General features: G+C 41.1%; 2 protein-coding genes across 2 annotated transcripts; one reads left to right on the forward strand and one right to left on the reverse strand.

Annotated features, from left to right (window-relative positions):
- Positions 1–320: 320 nt before the first annotated feature.
- LOC128766136 (GRIP and coiled-coil domain-containing protein 2) lies at positions 321–15,104 on the reverse strand. Its single transcript, XM_053877545.1, has 24 exons — positions 14,940–15,104; positions 14,549–14,608; positions 14,335–14,419; positions 14,189–14,262; positions 13,993–14,097; positions 13,402–13,903; positions 11,461–13,319; positions 11,159–11,222; positions 10,973–11,073; positions 10,806–10,904; positions 9,798–9,917; positions 8,894–9,058; positions 8,137–8,241; positions 7,377–7,539; positions 7,153–7,253; positions 7,017–7,094; positions 6,808–6,945; positions 6,309–6,430; positions 5,985–6,161; positions 5,716–5,924; positions 4,079–4,306; positions 3,812–3,951; positions 1,772–1,973; positions 321–1,510 (listed from the first exon to the last, which is right to left on the reverse strand). The coding sequence occupies exons 1-24, from the start codon at positions 14,943–14,945 to the stop codon at positions 1,437–1,439; spliced, it is 4,977 nt and encodes a 1,658-aa protein (XP_053733520.1). The 5' UTR covers positions 14,946–15,104; the 3' UTR covers positions 321–1,436.
- On the forward strand, positions 2,336–3,263 carry tmem223 (transmembrane protein 223). The gene has a single exon (XM_053877547.1). It carries the CDS (start codon positions 2,424–2,426, stop codon positions 3,189–3,191), a length of 768 nt encoding a protein of 255 aa, XP_053733522.1. The 5' UTR covers positions 2,336–2,423; the 3' UTR covers positions 3,192–3,263.
- Positions 15,105–16,609: the final 1,505 nt, after the last annotated feature.

Genomic DNA, 16,609 nt, shown 5'->3' on the forward strand with positions numbered 1-16,609 from the left:
GTTCATTACAAATGCCTCTGAGTTTTGTTCCTGGGATATTTTTCAGAATCATGAAGTATTTCAGTGTCAAAACTATGGTGGACGGACTTTACTGGACCACTTCATGGCAAGCACAGAAGCTGGTGTTTGTTTTTTCCTCCCACCAGAGTCATTGTAGTAGAATCCACATTTATTTCCTTAAAAGGAAAACACTGCCTACTCCCTCTTCCTGAAGGGAGGGCTGAGATTTTTGACTTAACCCCACACAGACAGTCCTCCAGTGAGATTTTCCACGTCGCTCACGCTTTACTACACGATTCATCCAATGCATTTTAATCAACAAAGAACAACTCAAACCTTCTATCCATTTATTGTTTATGAGAGGAACAGAAATAGTTGTGAAAGAACAACCACTTGGACATCATTTCATAATCAATTGATGTTGTACTACAGCCCTGTCTCCATTAACTCACCAAAACCAGTCAAAAATACATTCATTTATGCTCAAGAATTCACAGAAAGCTGCCAGTGAAAGAGAAAACCAGGGACCAGATAATCTGTTGTCAAGGCGAAAAGACTGACCCAAAAAAGTCATCCCAAAACAGATAAAATAAACATTACATTAAATAAGAATTAAACAACAAAACATGGAGCATTTTAGGGTACAAAAGACACAGAGTCACTTTTGAGAAGGAATTAATTTAACTTACATTTGACATTGCTATAATTGTATTGTAATTGTAATTGTATGTAAGTGTATTTTGCTGCTGGAACGTAAATTGGTATAGATAATAAAACGATGATGCAAAGGAAAACAGAGATTTCAATGGAGTGAAACACCAAGACATGCTAAATAAATGATGTAAATCTACACTAGGTATGTTAGATACATCTGAAATCAAGATTTAACCTAGTAAAAACTGAGACATTGAATGAAGGAATGCAAATACAATACTTAAAACTATAAAAGTGAAACTTAATAAGGAGTATTAGGTAAAACTATACTTTATTAGCGCAATCAATTAGCCATACAACATACTTACACTGTCAACAAACTTGACAGTGTAACTAAAGTGCATACATTCACAAATCATTATTTAGAATCTCTGATTCAAGATCATGGCTATGAGCTTAAATCCCCCCAAGATTTCTGTATTTAGGTTTTTCATGTGTAGAATTGTGAATCAGAATAATGCCTCCAGTGTACTAATGAATAGGAACAAAGTAATATATGGTTGTGTTTACTTCTTTGCCATGACAAACTCAAAGTGAAACTTAATTTGTTGAAATTGGAAAAAAATGTCTGATTTCAGTCCACACAATCTTCAACCACTGGTCCCTTGAATTGTCAAGTTAAACTTCACGTCATTGTCGTCATCCCTGAAACAGGCTCAGCAGGACCAGGTCACACCTACGTGCCGCGTGCTCAGGCTGTTTGTGCTGAATGGTCCACAAATTTATCTGATCCCAGACCAGCTGTGGAGGTAAGAGGTCCAGCCTGAGCTTCGGGCTACAGGGCCCTCCTCCTCGCCTGCATGGAAACAAGAACTAGGCGTTAAAGGGAGAACTGTTTTCTTAACCAAGTTGCTCATAAACACTTTCTTTTAAATGCTGGTATGAATTCTTCAATAGGATTCTGTTATCAATTAAAATGAATTCGAGTACAAGCACCACCTCCATATTGGGTGCTAGGGAGCTATTGTGGCTTGAAATTAAATACGGCAATAGAAATGAGACATATGAATAAACTGTTTCAGAGTGAAGTGATGCTACCCAATTGACTACAATTTACCTTGTGCAATAGCAGCCAGCTTGTTTTTCTCCTCTGGACTGAGCTGCAACATGGTTTGCATGACGGGGAGAAGGGCCTGGCGCTCGCTCCCCGATCTCAAGAAAATGAACTGCAGCAGAACGTTCTTCAAGTATTCCAGGTTTGCCACGCTTTTCTCTCGCTCTTGATTTCGCTCCAAACGTCGCACTTCACTCTTCAACAGCTGCAAATGAGAACAGTCAGTGTTAACTTCTTTATATATTATTCCATTTCAGGATGTCCTCTCTATATATTTTACACATGATAATGAAAGCCTTTGCAAGATAAAAGATGTAGTTTTTCCTATAGTACTTATGTACTATAGGATGTGTTGTTCCTGCATTTTAGGTTTGATACATTTACCTTATTAACAAAAAAAAAACAAATATATTCTAATGTATTTCTTTTATGAATTGCAGTACAATATGACACATCCGATTAAGTTACTCTGAAGAATGAAAATGAAAACGAAGAACTGTACTATTTGTCGACGCTCAATTTTGGCCTTCAGTGATTTCCGTAGTTTTGCATATGCGGTGACGTCATTTTGCGAACATGGCGGCGTCTTGACAAGTGTCCTGTGGAAACTTGTAAACATCATTTCTCGTGTTGGGCGTATTTGATATAATCGAACATGGGTTTGGAGCTGCTGTGTGTCCCATTGCGGCTATACTTCAGGCAGTCTCAACTGGGTCACATCTCGCAGAAAGTGCTTCTCACTGTACGGACGTCGACACGCAACATAGGAACCAGCAGGCCGGTTCACCTCCAGCGGAACGCAGCGGGACCGAGCAGCGAGGTCTTCGGGCAGCTGGCAGCTCGTCGCTGCATTTCCACCGCCGTACAGAAAGATATCACCTTGTTCCAGCACGACAGGTCCGGCTTCTTCCGCCTCCTCGCCATCTTCTGTGGTGGACAGTTTCTCTTCTGGACCTACCTAGCGCATTTCGCTTACACCGGGCTCCGAGACACCGGAAGATCGTCGGAAAAGTCAGAAGCTAAGTCCCGAACCAGCACCGCGTTGGCAGGGATCTGGAGCTTCGACATGAATCTGGGTTCCAGCGCATGGAGGTACGGATTCACGCTGGGCTGCCTGGCGATCGGAGCAGGCATTTGCGGACTCGGAGTTCTATTCTGCCGACGTTCTGTCAACCAGGTGATTCTTCACCGAGGAGGGAAGCTGGTCACCATCACTACACAGTCCCCCAGGGGAGCCGGGAAAGGACGCAAAATATCCGTCCCTCTTTCCGAAGTGGCTTGTCATGCTCACAGAGAGGAGACCACTTCGTTTATCCCCCTCAAGGTCCGAGGACACAAGTTCTACTACCTTCTGGACAAGGAAGGGACAGTGAACAATGTCAGACTCTTTGACAACACCGTTGGAGCTTACCGCCCATTTTAAGGCTTCCCTCAGCACTGGCACAGAGATTTTGTTCAGAAATACATCAATAAATAATTATGCTTTACATTGGAACTCATTTGTTTTTCCTTCTTAAGGTGTGTGGGAAACCTTGCAACATCAAATGGGAATAGCCAGTCAACAAAATGAGAAATTAAAGAATTGCTGCATAATACAACAACCAAACTGCAAATAATGAACAATGAATAATGAACTTTTCCAATACAATGTTGGATTGAAGCCCTTCATCATGCATGATCATTTAAATATTTGAATACTCTGGTTTTCAAAATAAATGAAAACCTACAGATTCATTTCTGGAATTTTTGGCTTGTGTGAGCTCTGTGAAGTTATGGCTCAAAATCTACAGAACGTCCGAAAAGTCTTACTTATTAAAACAAATATAACAAAGGCAATGATGAAGTATTCTCACCAGATTTGTCCTATTGTATAATGAAAGTGTTTACACCACATTGCACATCTGCAATGATTAAGAAAGTCAGAAAATGGTCCTCATTGTTTTGATTGCTTGTTGTGATGATTCAATTTACTTGTGCAATATATTTGTTGAATGGTAATGAGGTGTTATGGACAACATATAAATATATATCTCTTGAACTTACGGTGATCTGCTCCATGAGCACAGCATTGGTAGCCTCCGTTTCATGCAGGAGACTGTTCATGTGCTCCATGCTTCGCGTGGCAGTGCTTAACTGCTGACTCAGCTCCTCTTTAGTCGGCTCCACAGTCCACACGAATGGTTCTTAAAACCAAACGAAAGATAAGATAAATTATCGACAATTAAGATGTCAAGTTACAGGCTTGGATACCTAAAAAAAAACATTTAAAACATTCTGATTCTGCGCATAATTGATAGCAATGAAGCAGACCTTGTTTGGGGTCTGGTGACGTCAGAAGCTTCTCCAGAGAAGGCAAAGTCATTGACGCAGGCGAGGGGCTTTCGCTCTCCGTCGTCTCCATTCCTTCTCCCTCCTCCCTGGCCATACACTGGAGATCGCCGAGTGTCATGAGCCCCTGGCTCGTCTGATTCTGATCCTTGCTTCTGCGCTGGGAGTCTGACGTATAGGACTTGCGGCTGGACTGGACAGACATCGAGCCTGACAGAGTGACAAGAATATAAATCAATGATTATAGATTAGAAACAGAGAATAAATTAAAAACACAGAAAATTGGTTTTCATTTGAAGTTGATCTAAAAATAAACCGTTTATTTGGAGCTTTGTTGTTTGCTTATACGGACAGTACTTAATAGAACAGCCCCCTTTCATCTATTAGTGAAAAATCATCATATTTTATCTCGCAACAAATTGGTTTCCTAAATTATAAATGTGGTTATACAACCCAGTGTCTGGTGGTGCACAAAAAGGATTGAATTCTGATTCATTTTTCCAGACCAGCAGGTTATTCAGGATCTAAATTGCTCACTACTGTGAGTTTAAACGGTTGGCTGAGTCTTGTTAACATAGTGAGGATTTACTTCAGTCACTGGCGAGAGCTTGATGGATATGAATCAATCAAGCAGATAAATTTAAGAAAAACGACATGATACAGAAGACAACGCATGGTTCGCAACAAAGTAACACTATTTTTTGTAACATTTGGGGGCACAAAATGCACTCCCGAATCATGATAAAAGTAGAGAGTTGTTTTGGTGAGTGTGGGTGGACAAAAGACACTATTGTGATTGATGAAACGAAAAAGTAGTCACGCAATAACAGCCTGCAGCCTTCCACCTTCAGTCTGGGTCCATCTCCTTTTTATATGAAGGCTCATTAAGTAAAGTCTGGCTGCAAAGTCTGTTCGAAGTGACTCAAAACATTTTGAAGTTCTGCCATGTCTGTCCCATTATTATACACCTCTGTGCTTGATGTTGGAAGACTAGCAGAAAGTAACTGATACTGAAGATCTCAGTATATATATATAAATATATACTAATACACACACACACACACACACACACACACACACACACACACACACACACACACACACACACACACACACACACACACACACACACACACACACACACACACACACACACACACACACACACACACACACACACACACACACACACAGTATATTCAAGTTGCAACTTAAATTGTTTTTACTACCTGCTATAAATTGCAATGGTAAAATATGATTTTGAGTGGGCAGCAGAGTGTGCCGGCGAACTGGTGGAGCTTGTGTGATCCACTAATGAGGAGTCTCTCCAGATGCCACACTGAGAGGCGGGTACAGAGTGGAGGACACTCTCCAACACCTGGCCAAGCTAAAGTGACAGCTTGTTAGCACACAAGTCTCTCCTGGTGCAGGCTGTGTGTGTTGTTGGACTTCAGGGGGGCAGCTGTGTGGGTAGTGATTGATGATGAGCTTTACTGTGTCTGCACTGAAGCACCCACTAAAATACCACCATGACCTTCTGCATTTATCAGTCACTTACATGGTGTAAACACGGGTTACCACTTCACATGTAACCACGATCTAGAAACCAAAACTCTTACTGTTCTGGCTCTGCATGTTAAACAGCTGCTCCTCCACACGGGTCAGCTGACCCTGCAGCGTCTCCACAGTTGCCCGGTGATCGTCCTGCATCTTCCTGAGCTGCTCCCTGTAAGCCTGCCGCTGGACTTCGATTTGGGAGGACATGTCCGCCTGAGCCTGAGCAATGTCGGACTGGAGAGAAACATTCTCCGACTGGACGGACAACAACCTAAAAGGTGGCAGTGATTTGTCACAACCATCGGTTGACAAATAGCTGACACTCATTTACCTCTCCCGCAGCTCAGCCTCCTTGCTAACATTCTCTTGGAGGATTTTGTTGTGCCGTTCCAGCAATGTGTCATGCTCATTCTGGAGTTGTAGCAATTCCGCCGTGCTGCTCTGGAGGTTTTGCTGGCTCTCTGCCAACCTGGACCTGAGCTGCTCCACTTGAGAAGTCATCCGCTCTCTATAAAAACATATTTTTGACACATCAAGATCTTTCAAAACAAGAGTGAAAATGGATGACAAGTTAATATGCAAGTACAATGAATCCTTTTTAAACACGTCTCACTATATTAAGACCTGAACACAAAAGCAAATACGGTGTCCATACCTCTCTAATTTGCCAACATCTCCTTCACTTTCCCCGTTCTTTTTGCTTTTCTGTTGCTTCAAGACATTGTGGACTCGCACCTTGTAACTTTCAAACTCTTCAGTTGTTGAGATAAGCTCCGTCTGCAAAGGGAGAGGCAGAGTTTTTGGGCATAGGTGACAAACTTATAAATATAAACAGAATTTTGTTTTCCAGCAATGGCAAGAGGAATTTAAACAGTTTACTTTTAGATTTAAGTATATTGCGCTGTTTTATTCATAGAAAAATAGGTACTCTAGGAAACACTTTAAATAGGGGAATTACTTGTTTATTCTTTGGTGACAAATCCTGGCTAAAATGTAGTCTGGCATAACAAGACACTAACAAATACTTTTTAATGACTAATTACAGGCTAATAAGATGCTAATACACATACAAATGAGTAGTTTATGTCTGGTAATATATGTTGTCTGCTTGGTGTGATTAACCACTAGCAGAATTGAATGAAAAGAACATCAACCTTAGCAGCATCTCTCTCCTGCTGAAGGATGGTTATTCTCTGCTGGAGGGAGCTGCTGGTTCTCTGTCTCTGTTCCGTTGCAGCCCTCAGCTGCTCCTGCAGACGATGACTCTCGGCCATCAGCTCAGACACCTCAATCTGAACAGACAAATCAACCAAATTGACATGAAAAATTATTTGTGAACGATTTTCCTCCGACAACATCGTACCTTGCTGCTCTCCAGTTGTTGCTGATTTGCTTCCAGTTCCCCTTTCAAAGAGGCTTGCATCACCATAAGTGTGCTTTCCTGCACATTAACACAAGTCATCAGAGTCAACACATACAACCAGAGCCATATAACAGACCTGTTTCTTAGTGTCGGCCAAATCTTTTTTGGACTTGACAAGAAGCTGTTTCATCTTTGATGTCTTCTCCTCCTCTTGGTCCAGCTGAGACTTCAAAGACTCTGAAAAAACACAGACATACCAGCATCTATATTCATGGCCAAGCTGATCTCAATGTATTTCTCCTTATAAAAAAGCTGGTTGTGCTGGATGTGAACAATGCTATGACTGGTCCCATCACGTACCAATTTCCTTCTTCAGTGTTTCTTCATTGAGACTCTGCTGGTTTATTTGAGCCTTCAGCTCTTCCGTGTGCTCGTCCTTCTCTGAGAGTTTAGTATTGAGATCTCTGACCAAACGTTCATAGTCTGCCATCTCCATGTCCATGAGTGAGCTCTGCTGTGCCTCCTGTAGGCAGAAGTACAACCTTTATTTAAATCTAAATACAACAATAAATAAATAAATTCAAATTTTAAAAATTTTAAAATGAAGAAAGAGAACATATAAACCATCATGACTAACATGCTTTGGTATTTTGATTCAATAACTAATAACATTTTTTACCAAATCTTTTCTGCATCAGCAATTAATAAGTAAAGATACAAGACCACACGTTGTTGCATCATATTTTTGGTAGCATTTAGTTTTGTGAAAAACCACCCAGTAGTGATGTCAATAAATACTCAGCTCAATGTCTACAAACCAACACACTGATTTAATCATAAATGCAGACAAAACGTCTTCCTTGTTTCATGCATTATTGTGCATCTAACTTGTGACAATGTGTCTTTTTACTTTGTAATACTATACATGTTAGGCTTCTATACAAGCTTCTCCTAATGGAGAACCAAAAGCAAAACGGTGCCCCGGGCTGAATTTGCTCTCATTGCTTTTTAGACGCTGTAGCTGCAGGCTAGCCATCACCAGTCCGGTCACTTGACGGGTGCGACCCTCTGAGACTCCACGTTCTAAAGTGCCATATGTGTGTGAGAGACGGTTGTGTACCTTGCGTAGCTGCTCCAGCTCTTGAGCAGCCTGCTGAGATTGCTGCTGCTGCTTGAGGAGCTGAGCTGTCAAATCATCCACTTCCTTGGAGGCAGCAGACAACTCCTAGAAAAGCAAAACACATATTCACTCACTGAAAACAACCTCACACATTTCTACTCCAGGACTGGACATGAGGACGACAGTTGTCCAGACCATTATGAAGTACCCTTATCATAGCATGTCCACTATTTATCCTTATTTTAGTCGTTTTCTCCTCCAATCCAGTTCAATAAAATAGCAGTACTTGAGTCATAAGCAGAACATGAGATAACCTCTAATCCTTTACATATTGACATGATGAATTAAAAACTATTTTACAATAAAAAAAAAAATGTTTTCACCATTTCAGTGTTTCATTGTGTATATCTTGATATAGTGAAACACTACTACTATTGTTATTACTGTTAATAGCAACAACAATAATTACGATCATCATCATACTATTTATTATTGTTTTCATATTAATGTCCGTTTCATTTTGATTATTTTCTCAGCAACAGCCCATCATTTTTACTTTTGACCCCGCTAGTCTGAAACACAATTTACCATCCTGAGTAGCTTCTTTGGAAAATGGATAGTGCGTCTTGAAATGAAAAGCTTTTAGCGTCAACGGTTTTCAGTTTTCAACCAAAATTGAATGCATAAGACCTCTCTGTTACAGCATATGTTATTGCCATCTGCCTGATGCTAAACACGAAAAAATGTGTTTAGTAACCTTTAGCTTCTGTTCCTTCATTGATTTCTCAGCCACTAAATCTCTTTCGAAACTTGCTGATTGTCGCTGCAGCTCCTGGTTCTGGAGCTCCAGTTGTTTCACAGAGTTTCTGACAGTTTCCATGCCAGCCATCAGGTCTTCCTTCTCACTGGTGAGCAGATCAACCTGTTTATAAATAAAATAAAATTAACTTAATATTCCATCATTTATTAGCATATATCAGTTGCTGCAAACTCTGCTGACCCTAAATCCTCATACTTGACTAATCTTCAGTTCATGAATCAGGTTAGAGCAATATGATGAGAAGCAGTGCTAAGATTTTTGGGGAAAAAATATTCTTCCAGCACTTTCAGTTAGGATATGCAAATACAAAAAGCATCCAGAAAACATTTGAAATCAGTCATGTGAATCTGACAGCTGAAGGCTCCACGGGCTCCCTCTGCAAGGAACACTGAACCAGCAACAGCAGCCACCTCCCATCATCTGTCAACCAGCATAGTGAAACTATGATTGGTAAACAGAGATGTCCAGATGTACTTCACGATCCCTCTAGTTTCCAGTCTGGCTGTTCCCCCCGAGACTGACGAGCGCAGAGTATAATAAAACTGTGGCACACGGCAGATGGAAGCTAAACTTCGCTCCATTTACCTGCCGCTTCTTCTCTCGATGGAGAGAGACAGTTATGAGCTTTAGGGAAGCTGCGTATATACAAACAAAATATCTCCTGTGCTCACCCAATCACATCTGATGGGCCATTCGTGGCTTCTAGCTTGTCAAGCCCCGCTGAGTAAAGCGTTGTCGCCTCAAGCAACTCACAATAAATCAGGTGGAAACTGACTCATTGGAGAGACTTATTACACCCAAGATTTACTGGGGAGTGTGAGTAGCAGTGTTTGTGTGTTACCTGTGTGACTGCACTGCCAAGGCGTTTAGTTAGGTCAGCAATCTGTTTCTCGCCCGCCTCCACCTTCTCCCTCTCTTTATCCAGTTGCTCTGTCTGTGTGTCGTAATCAATCTGCAGGTTCTACACACACAAAGGCACACATATTTTTATTCATTACGGAACGCTGACTGGGCAGTTTAACGTAGGTAAACACTGAGTCAGAAAGAGGAGACCGCCATCATTAGGAACAACGAGGAGGAGTGCATTAATGATGCGATGTGGAGAATAAAAGACGGTTCGACATAAAATATTCGAGGGTTACTGTTGTAGGTCAAGATGCTTGATTCAACAAATAAAGTAGTAGATGACTGCAAACAAAATACAATGATGGAAAAACACCCTAAAACTTAGACACGATCACAAAAATTATTACGGAATTATTTTACGGAAAAATCTTTTTTTTAGTTTCAGAAGGCTATACAGATATAATACAAATGATATTTGTTTGTTTATTGTTCACAAGGAAAACTAACACCATATTCCTGACAGTTTTAGCAAGTCAATTCTGAATGTTTTGGACAATGTCAAAGTCAACAAATAACAGAAAACATGTTCAAAACTGTACAAAAAAGAAATAAACTATGACATCATCAAATTAATATTTAGTAGCCCTACCATTAGTGTGTAATTGAATGCAACTCTTTTTCACCACTGTAGGTAAATCCTGCCAGCATACAGTTTTGCACCTATTAATGCTTCATTGTGGCAAGTGGTCCAAACATGCACAGGACGAACGCACAAACTGAACACAGAGCACCACCTCAGAAGACACCTGAGCCTTGAATCAGTGTCCTCATTTTCAGAGCCCACTAAACGGCAGTGTCTGCACTAAAATCTTTGGATATGAACAACCATTGGAATGAAACCTGGTTTCATGAAGCCTCATCAGCCCATCACTTCTGTAATCCAACCAGCGATCTTGTTAATGTGACTGACTCCATTAACACAAGCACTTGACTGGAAACTTACCTTGTAGCCTTCAGCCCCAAGAATGATGTCTTTCATTGAGCTGTTCACTTTCTCTCGCTCTGCTTTAAGCGAAACTATTTCCTCCTTCAGAACTACAATCTGTGTGAAAGAATAAAATCATAATTAATTATTCTTAAGTGCGTAATTTCTACTATTTTTTAAGTCACCTCTTTTTTGCTGATGTCAAGCTCCTTTTTGGCTTTGACAGCCACTGCCTTAATTTTATTCATCCTCTCATCCTTTTCCTTGTTTTCCTTCTCAAGCAAAGCTGTAGGAAAGATCAAAACAACATCATTATTATAACATTATTAACACATGCAAACCGGCACCAAGAGTATGTCAGCAGGTCATACTTATTTTGTTTTTCATTTCATGATCCTCATTTTGCTCCTGAGATGCCGAAGAAGAAGCTGATTCCTGGAATAACAGAGGTAATCGTTAAACGTCTTCTTTGCTACTATTACTATAGAGACAATACTTTTAACTCCACAAATCCAACATAAAATCAGGTAAAGTTGTCCAATATTTCAATAGGAAGTTAAAGGAAATATGTCAATCGAGTTGCGTTCAAAAGTTAATTTATAGACAGAAACCTTTAAATAATTCATCACTTCCTTTAAGAACAAAAGTTTCACCTGGGTAGCTAGGAACTTACCTGAAGAGCAGATAATTCATCCTTCAATTGAGATATAAGTGACTCCTTCTCTGTTAGCTCCCTCTCCAGATTTCTCCTTTCATTATCTTCGTTTACTTTCTCTTCTCTTTCTTCAGCCATGAGAGTAACTTGAGTCTGTAATGCTTCATTCTCAGCACAAATCTTCTCGTTCATTGACTTCATCTCCTCCAAGTCTTTCTGCAGCCCTTCAACATCCCTCATGACCTCTTCCAGGTGGTCCTTGAGTAGGTTCTTCTCCTCCTCCATGTTTCTGGTATGAACCTGGAGCTCATTTTGCATTTGCAAGTCTTTTTCGCTTTTAGCTTCCTCTAACTTGGACCTCAACAGGTTTCTCTCCTTTTCCAACTCATCCTGACGGGTCCGGAGTTCTTCCACTTCTTTGAGGGATTCAGAGTGATTTTCCTCAAGAGCTTGGACCGCATTCCGGGCTTGCTCCACCTCCTCATTCAGTACGTTCACCTTCACATCTAAGTCTTGTTTTTCAGACATCTTCACCTCCAGGTCAGTCACCAGGGCCGTAATCTTCAAGTCCAATTGTGTCTTCTCGTCTTCTGTGCTAGAAAGCTTATCTAAGGTCTCTTTCAGCTTAACTTGAAGGTCAGTATTCTCTGTGGAGATATTGCGAACGGTTTCTTGCAACCTCTCAAGCTCATCTGTGTGACTTCTTGCGAGGTTTTCCATTTCTTCCTTATGTTTTTGCATCATATCTTCATTTTCTATTTCTATTCTCTTAGCCTTCTCTGCCTCATCTCTTTGCAACAGGGCTTCTTTTTCAAAGGCAAGACGTTCCATTTCTGAAGCTCTCTCCCCATTAACCCTGTTGAGCTCCTCTTCTTTGAGCTCAAGCAAGGATTTTACCTGGTCCCTCTCTTCGGTCATTGTATCCAGCATCTCTTTCAGGTCTTCTGATGTCTGCTCCTTCATCTGCAGTTGCGATAGGATCTCCTCATTTTGACTTGTTAATTCTTCCACTGACTGTTTCAGCTCAGAAGCTAATTCTGATTGCTCCTCTAGAGAGGCCTGATATTTCTGGATTTCACCAAGTGAACATTCCAGCTTCTTCTTCAAGTCTTCCACGTCATCCAAGATTGCTTTCTTCTCATCTGATACGTCACTCATTTTCGACAGTAGTCCATCTTTTTCTTGGCTGAGTTGGTCAATTTGCTCTTGGAGCTCACGAAGAGTATTCGCCCCCTGCTCCTTCATGGCATTGTACTGAAGAACAAACTCATTTGTTTTCTCACCAAGTTCTGTCTCAAAACTCTGCAGAATGTCTCTCAACTTCTGGCAATCCTCCAAAGCACAGTCTCGTTCTTTGGTCAGTGTTTCACACTGGGATTTCAACATAGCGAGCTCCTCCAGATCAACGCTTGATTCTTTGACATGGTTGGCCACTAAAGGAGAAACATCCTCATCAGGTTTATGTTCTCCACCCGATAGCTGAATACCTTCAGTGTCAGCCACTGTCACAAGATCAGCGTCCTTGTCAGTGTCTGGTGATTGACTCAAGTCAGCCACAACGCCTTCCCGGTTCATCTGCATCTCATTGATTTTGAATTCCAGTTCTTCCTTCTCGACCAAGGACTCGTCCTTGACCCTCTCCAGCTCGGCTTCAAGCTCATTCTTAACATTGTTGAGCAAAGTGAGCTCATCTCGAAGCATTGTGTTCTGTGCTTGAAGATCTTCCAGAGCTACTTTCAGTTTTCCAGTCTCACTTTCTTCTCCGTTTACATGACCGAAGTTCCCTTGACTGTATCCAGACAGTTCCAGCATTCTGGTGATTCCTGAGCTCTGAGCAGGTTCCTCCTCTTCCTCCTGAACATCCTGCAGATGGCTTTCTAAAAAACAGAGGTTACGTTTATTACACTCTCTTCTCTGAATAAAAATGATTGAAAACATCAAACAGGAGAGCTGTAGTACCTTTGAGAGCAAGTTGTTCTGTTAGCTCATCTTGAAGAAGAAGAAGACGCTCTCTCTCCATCTCAAAATCATCCTCCACTGCCTTCAACTCCTCCTCATGCTGCATGTTTCTCTGAACCAGCTCCTCCTTGAGGTTCTCCACCTCCTGCTGGGTCTTGGTCAGTTCTCGTTGGTGGCTCTCTTGCAGCTCAGTCATGCTCTGGGTGCATTTTTCTCGAATCACCTCCAGCTCTTCTTGCAACGATTCCACCTTTTCATCAAGTTTTCGCTGAACTTCCTCCTTTTCCGTTAGGATGCGCTGCTCTTCCAATCGCTCCTTCTCTCTTTCACTCTCTCTGGCTCTATCATTCTCTTCTCGCTCATGCAGCAAAGTCTGGAAGTGAAGTTCCTGGGCCCCTTGTTTATTGTTGGCTTCTTCAATCAGGACTTCAAGGCTCCTGATCTTGTTTTGAAGTTCTTCTCTGACACAGTTAAACTCATCTTCTAATGCCGCGACATCCTCCTACACCAAATCAAACATAATAAAAGGTAGTCAATTAACGTGAGCAAACACTTGGATGATTCCTGTTGAACATTTAGTTTGACCGAAACCTTGGCTTGCTGTTTGGTTTTCTCTACGTCTTTTCGAGACATCGCCAGACTTTGCTGTGTTTCTGCCTTTTCCAAGAGCAACGCATCCATCCTTTCTGTCAGCTCCTTGTACACATAAACAGAAGTGGCTCAATAAGAAAATATTACGACAAAAATTGTTGCAAATACCACCCCTTATAAAATGTAGTAGACAAACCTGTATCAATGAGTCATCGCTGCCATTGCTAGATTGGGACTGCTGTTTTAAAGTTTCAACATCCTTCTCTAATTCTAAAAAATACAGAAACAAAGGTGAGCAATAACAGACATGTAAACACCAAGTCTGGACTAACATTACCTTACCTGCACATTTACTCTTCATTTTTTGGATGGCTGCCATCTGTTTCTTTGCGAACTTTATCAGGTCATCTTTGGACAAGTTGTCCAGCTGGAAATGCACATGAAAAACAAAGAGTGGGAGGTTTATAAAGGACGGTTGCTTTGCTAGGAACTGCCATTGTCTAGCTACAAGCACAGGTATTTTGGGAGCTTATGTGAAAGACGAGTGAGATGTTACCTTTGACTTTGCACCTGCAGAGGTTGGAGTCATAGACTGCCCTCCTGAACCACCGGGCTCCTGTTTATGACGGAAAACACTGTTAAAGCTGTGCAGCTATCAACATTTTAACAAGACAGGTGGTCTATCTAACTTCCGTTTAGTTAATAATGGTGATGTTACAGCAATATTATGACACTTAAATAAGATACAGTGAAGTTTTGCACGTAATTTGATATCATCGGTTGTTAGCCATTATTATCATCATCTCGGCAGTCACCAGAGAAAAACAGCAACCGTTCTATAACAGAAGAGAGTTGAAACACTGCAAATTGTGTTCCCCTCAAAGAACATTGCTAACTTCACATGACTAAATTGTGGCTAATGCTAATCGACGACAAACGACAATTACCTCCATTGTTTACGGATTCACCACCTAAGGGTCACCAAGGTCCAAAGAATGCAACTGAATGAATTTCACACGAATGTCCACAAATGAATTTGCCGAAAGGTCTGAGAGGAATCCGTGTTTTGGTTCCCTGCAGCCTCAACAGCGGTTCACTTCCGCAGTCGTCACCCAAATGACGTCAGCGCCAGTGACGTATGCACAAGACTTGCTGAGCGACTTTCATTGTATGCGTACTATTTTTACACCTGTACTATTACAATAAGGGACCTTATTACATAATATTTCTTCAGCCGTTTTAATAACATTATTTTGGAAATGTTTATAGCAAAATAAAATGAATTGAAGGAGTATCTGAACAATATTAATGGAATACCAAAAATATAAATAAAAAAATAAGCAATACTTGTAATACAATGGCATAGATATGCTTCAGAAAAAAAATTGTGCTTTTATTGGATTTCTCTGAGCACTCTGGTTTCCTCTCACGAAAAAGTTAACCGACTATTGACTGTCTATAACTGTCCCATGATGTTCCCTGCCTACAGACCTATGCACCAGGGCTCCAGAATACATAAAGACATCAGCCACCCTGAAAAACGTGCAAAGAAAAGTCACGAGGCGACATTTCTACCAAGCTCATTCAACGCTTTTCTATTCAGAGTCAGCTCCACCCATACTCACCTGACAGGTATTTGAGCTCTGCAACCTTGGGAACCTTTGCATCTTGACACGTCAGTCAAAATTATGACTGTTAAAGGATTGAAAATATAATGAAAGGACTTAGTGTGTCTGTTGTTGCAGAAATCCTTTACCATTTTAGTCCCTCAAAGTGAAGCTGTGACGCTTCAACCCTGCACTTCCATCAATTGTATGTGTTGTATATGGAGGGCAACAATTCTGACATCAGCTATAGAATCACTGACAGAGGCAGCTTAGCGAAAAGTCTTTCAGCTTGACAAGGGTGGGCTGCTCTGGGCAGAGGGGCACGGGCTCTGCTGACTTGCTGTCTCATCTGGAAGAGACGCATCTCTGCCTCTCTTCCTGGGTCAAACGCAGCCATCCATCACAGCCCCTCCCTAGCATTTCTCCACTGTGCATATAGCAGTATTTTGCTGCCACTTCTCCCCCCAACTCGTGGCCGTCACTCAGGGATGGTTGTATGGTAATATAAGTGACACTCGCTGGCGTTCAGGGAGCAATGAACAGCTTGGTCTAACCGGAAAAAGATCTATTTAACAACCATTTATGTATATATATATATATTTAGAAAACTATAAGCAGCAAATACAGCTTTTAAGACACAACATAACTGGTTTTGAATATAAGGCTTAAAATTAGTGGTGGGACGTTAACAACTTAATTACGATTAAATGATTACAACATTATGACAATTAATGAATTACAAATTTTGCTCTCCAGACAACAGGGAACCTTTGTAAGTGCAGGAGTTCCTGGTCCACTGATCACACTGATGCTCAAGACACGTGGCAGCTAGGATGATAACAACAACAACAAACATGGAGGAATCCCTGAACAAAAGCAAACAAAAGCATTTGTTTGCTTTTGTTCAGGGATGGTTTTTGCTACACAATGGCCAGAGTTTCCACTACTCTCAATGTACTTGAAATTCTCATGAAATTAAAATTCTTATACAAATATTTTCAAGACATTAA

This window comes from Synchiropus splendidus, chromosome 10, assembly GCF_027744825.2.
Source record: "Synchiropus splendidus isolate RoL2022-P1 chromosome 10, RoL_Sspl_1.0, whole genome shotgun sequence".
NCBI classification, from domain to species: domain Eukaryota; kingdom Metazoa; phylum Chordata; class Actinopteri; order Syngnathiformes; family Callionymidae; genus Synchiropus; species Synchiropus splendidus.

Coding starts and splice junctions, on each gene's coding strand:
- LOC128766136 (XM_053877545.1), bottom strand. Junction 9,059..9,797: donor TTGGCAGTGCAGTCACACAG/GTAACACACAAA, acceptor ATTTATAAACAG/GTTGATCTGCTCACCAGTGA. Junction 4,307..5,715: donor TAACATGCAGAGCCAGAACA/GTAAGAGTTTTG, acceptor TCACTCTGTCAG/GCTCGATGTCTGTCCAGTCC.
- tmem223 (XM_053877547.1), top strand. CDS start 2,424: ATGGGTTTGGAGCTGCTGTGTGTCCCATTGCGGCTATACTTCAGGCAG.